Source organism: Sclerotinia sclerotiorum, genomic scaffold (genome assembly GCF_000146945.2).
Source record: "Sclerotinia sclerotiorum 1980 UF-70 scaffold_12 genomic scaffold, whole genome shotgun sequence".
Taxonomy (NCBI): domain Eukaryota; kingdom Fungi; phylum Ascomycota; class Leotiomycetes; order Helotiales; family Sclerotiniaceae; genus Sclerotinia; species Sclerotinia sclerotiorum.
Window position 1 is genome coordinate 203677 of NW_001820824.1, and position 2853 is coordinate 206529.

Genomic DNA, 2853 nt, shown 5'->3' on the forward strand with positions numbered 1-2853 from the left:
ATAATAGAAGTGTCTGCTTCCGGACCGGTGGACGCATCTTCCACCATCGGCTCAGCCAAATCCATGCTGTCAAGCACCTCAAAAAATGACCTCACACCATTTGGATTCTCGAATTTCTCCTTCGCAGCACCACCTTGAGTCTTCGCCAACATCTGCCATCTTTCCTGGCAATAAGGTGACTTGAGATACAAATGATCATGAAGTTCCTCAATCAATATATCCGTCAAGGCCGTTTCCTGATTTGCAAGATACGTCCTTAGTTCACTCAAAGCCCCAATGTCATCCAACTCGGGGGATCGAATCCTACGCAGAGCATCCTGCAAAACATCCACGGCCGTCAAGAATCTCTTCTCAGAAATCCGTGCTTCCAATTGATCCGGAACCAGCCGTAACTCCTCCACCTCAGAAAGTGTATGTAACAATTCATCATAAATCGTTGACGCCGCACCCAATTTCTTCAACTCTGGATCCGTCGTCGAAAGATTAGCTTTCGATTGCGCGAGCGAATCCTTCAATGTTCGTACCCTCTTTTGCGACGTCTGAATACTCGTTTGAATTTTATGAAATGTACCAATCGAACTGTTGAATCCTTGATGATGTTCATGTACGATATTTTTCAAAGAATCTTGTAGATATTGCATCGATTGTTCAAACTGCGCATATTCATGTGCCTTGCCGACCGAACTCGTGTCTAAAAGCTGTAATGCCAATTGTACTGGCACACATCCACTTTCACACAACGCAGGCCATTCCTTCTTGATATGTTCCAACACCTCGCCAATTTGTTTCTCCGCATTGGTTTCTTCTAATTTTGGTTTAGCCGTCGGTTCTCTCATTCGTGGAAAACCTAGGGATAGAGGACTTCGCGGCATAGAAGGCGATGGTGTTCGAAAACCTTCTTGTCGAGGAGATGGAGTAGCGTATCTATCAGTTCCTGTATTATATGGATCATAATCTCCATCTTCAGTTATTTGTCCTGGAAATCCATTTGCGTTTGCATTCCTACCATTTCCATATCCATTCCCATTCCCATTCGCATATCCAGTAGAATTGCCATTCATGTAAGGGTCCCCTCCGAGACCTCCATATCCTCTTCCTGACATATCCTATATTATTGAAATCGCATCACTTTTTTGATCGTCTCGTACCATTCGTAGATGTGTTATGATTTGTGAGAGTTTGGTTTATTGTGTTTTGATATAGGGACAATGTTGAAGCTCGGCCGTAGCTTCGATACATTGCGTGGCATTAGTAAATAAGCGAGTGTGAACATCAATTCCAGGAGCTATACGGAGGACGGTTTGAAAAGGAATGCAGTTATAGTCTTTTCTTATTTTATAGATCTAATAAAACAATACAACTCTTGTATTTATTAAATTATAAGAACTTGCTTATTTTTTTAGAACATATCAAATTATAATATGAAGAAAATAATATTTTTAATTATTATAGAAAATATTATAATAATTCTTTTAATAATATATCTTTATTAATATTTTTTGATAATAAAATTGTTACGAGGTTTGCCGTCTAGATCACGTGGAAGTGCTCTAGGCTCTCGAAGTAGGTTTATAACTAGGCGTCAAGCAGGGACTTGAAGTAATGACAATAATGATATGCAATTCGTAACTAATAGTAGAGTATACTAAATGATTGATCTTGAGCACGAAGCTCTATACAAAAGAAATCCATCTTGATTATATAGTCCTTCGTGCCTATGGTTAACTAGGAATCGTCGTTCCTGGGAACGAGCGTTCCTGGTTGTTCCTAGGAACGTTCGTTCCTCACCGTTCCATCACATGTTTTATGGTCATGTGACATACTAATCGTTTTGGACGTAACAAAAATATTTACAAAATCTCTTATTATTAATGAATTTATATTAAAATAATTTCAATATCAATTTAATAAATAAAATTATTATAATTTATAATAATTATAATATATTGTTAAAAGGAATGACCTTACACAGGGAATAGTGGGAAGCTGATAGGTGTGACGGAAATCCCTGCTTTCCTCCCACCCTTATTATATAAGAAACCTCAGGTACATTAACCATGTCCACACATGATACGATTACTCGAGATTAGTATGCGATTTAGGTGACCTGAGGATCAGATCCGGACAAGTACTAGGTATCAATGGTTATCGGTAAAGTAAGATCATTGGAGGAATAAATACGACTTCTTTTTGCCTAGCCATTGCGGCTAGGCCATTCATTTGTGTATATATAGAGTAGCTATCCCCATCTACAGGTGCTCTTCACCTGTAGATTCTAAGTTAAATACAATTGCTGGTCTATAAACACCCTTTTGGTCACAATAGGGCAGAACTGAGGTAATATTGGTCTAGTTGTTACGAGGTTTGCCGTCTAGATCACGTGGAAGTGCTCTAGGCTCTCGAGGTGGTTTATAACTAGGCGTCAAGCAGGGACTTAAGTAATGACAATAATGCAATTCGTAACTAATAGTAGAGTATACTAAATGATTGATCTTGATCTTGAGTACGAAGCTCTATACAAAGGGAATCCATCTTGATTATATAGACCTTCGTATTCCAACATTGGAGCGATGGAGCTGGGGAGCGAGATTCGAATCTCGCTCCCAGCTCCATCGCTCCCTCACAAGACTATTCATGTGATCCTATAACATATGATAATAGTTTATAATGTTACAACGTAACACAATAATAATAAAAATTAATTACAATTCAACTTTTTACTTTTATAAATATTATTAAAAGAAAACAATAAAACAAAAACTAATTTAATTAAAAAAAACTCTTTCCTCTACATACTACTCATATAAGCTCATATAAGTTCATCTCCATCTACCCCCAAGCTTCAATCTATCA

The 2853-nt window shown here is 37.9% G+C and overlaps 1 protein-coding gene across 1 annotated transcript in view; it reads right to left on the minus strand.

Moving 5' to 3' along the window:
* The window catches only part of SS1G_08732 (hypothetical protein), a gene marked incomplete at both ends in the record, with an annotated part of 3420 nt that extends 2317 nt beyond the window's left edge, over positions 1-1103 (minus strand). The window contains 2 exons of the mRNA XM_001589918.1: positions 96-463; positions 572-1103. Coding sequence (XP_001589968.1) covers positions 96-463; positions 572-1103 — 900 coding nt within the window. The remainder of the gene's footprint in view (positions 1-95; positions 464-571) is intronic.
* Between the last annotated feature and the right edge of the window lie 1750 nt (positions 1104-2853).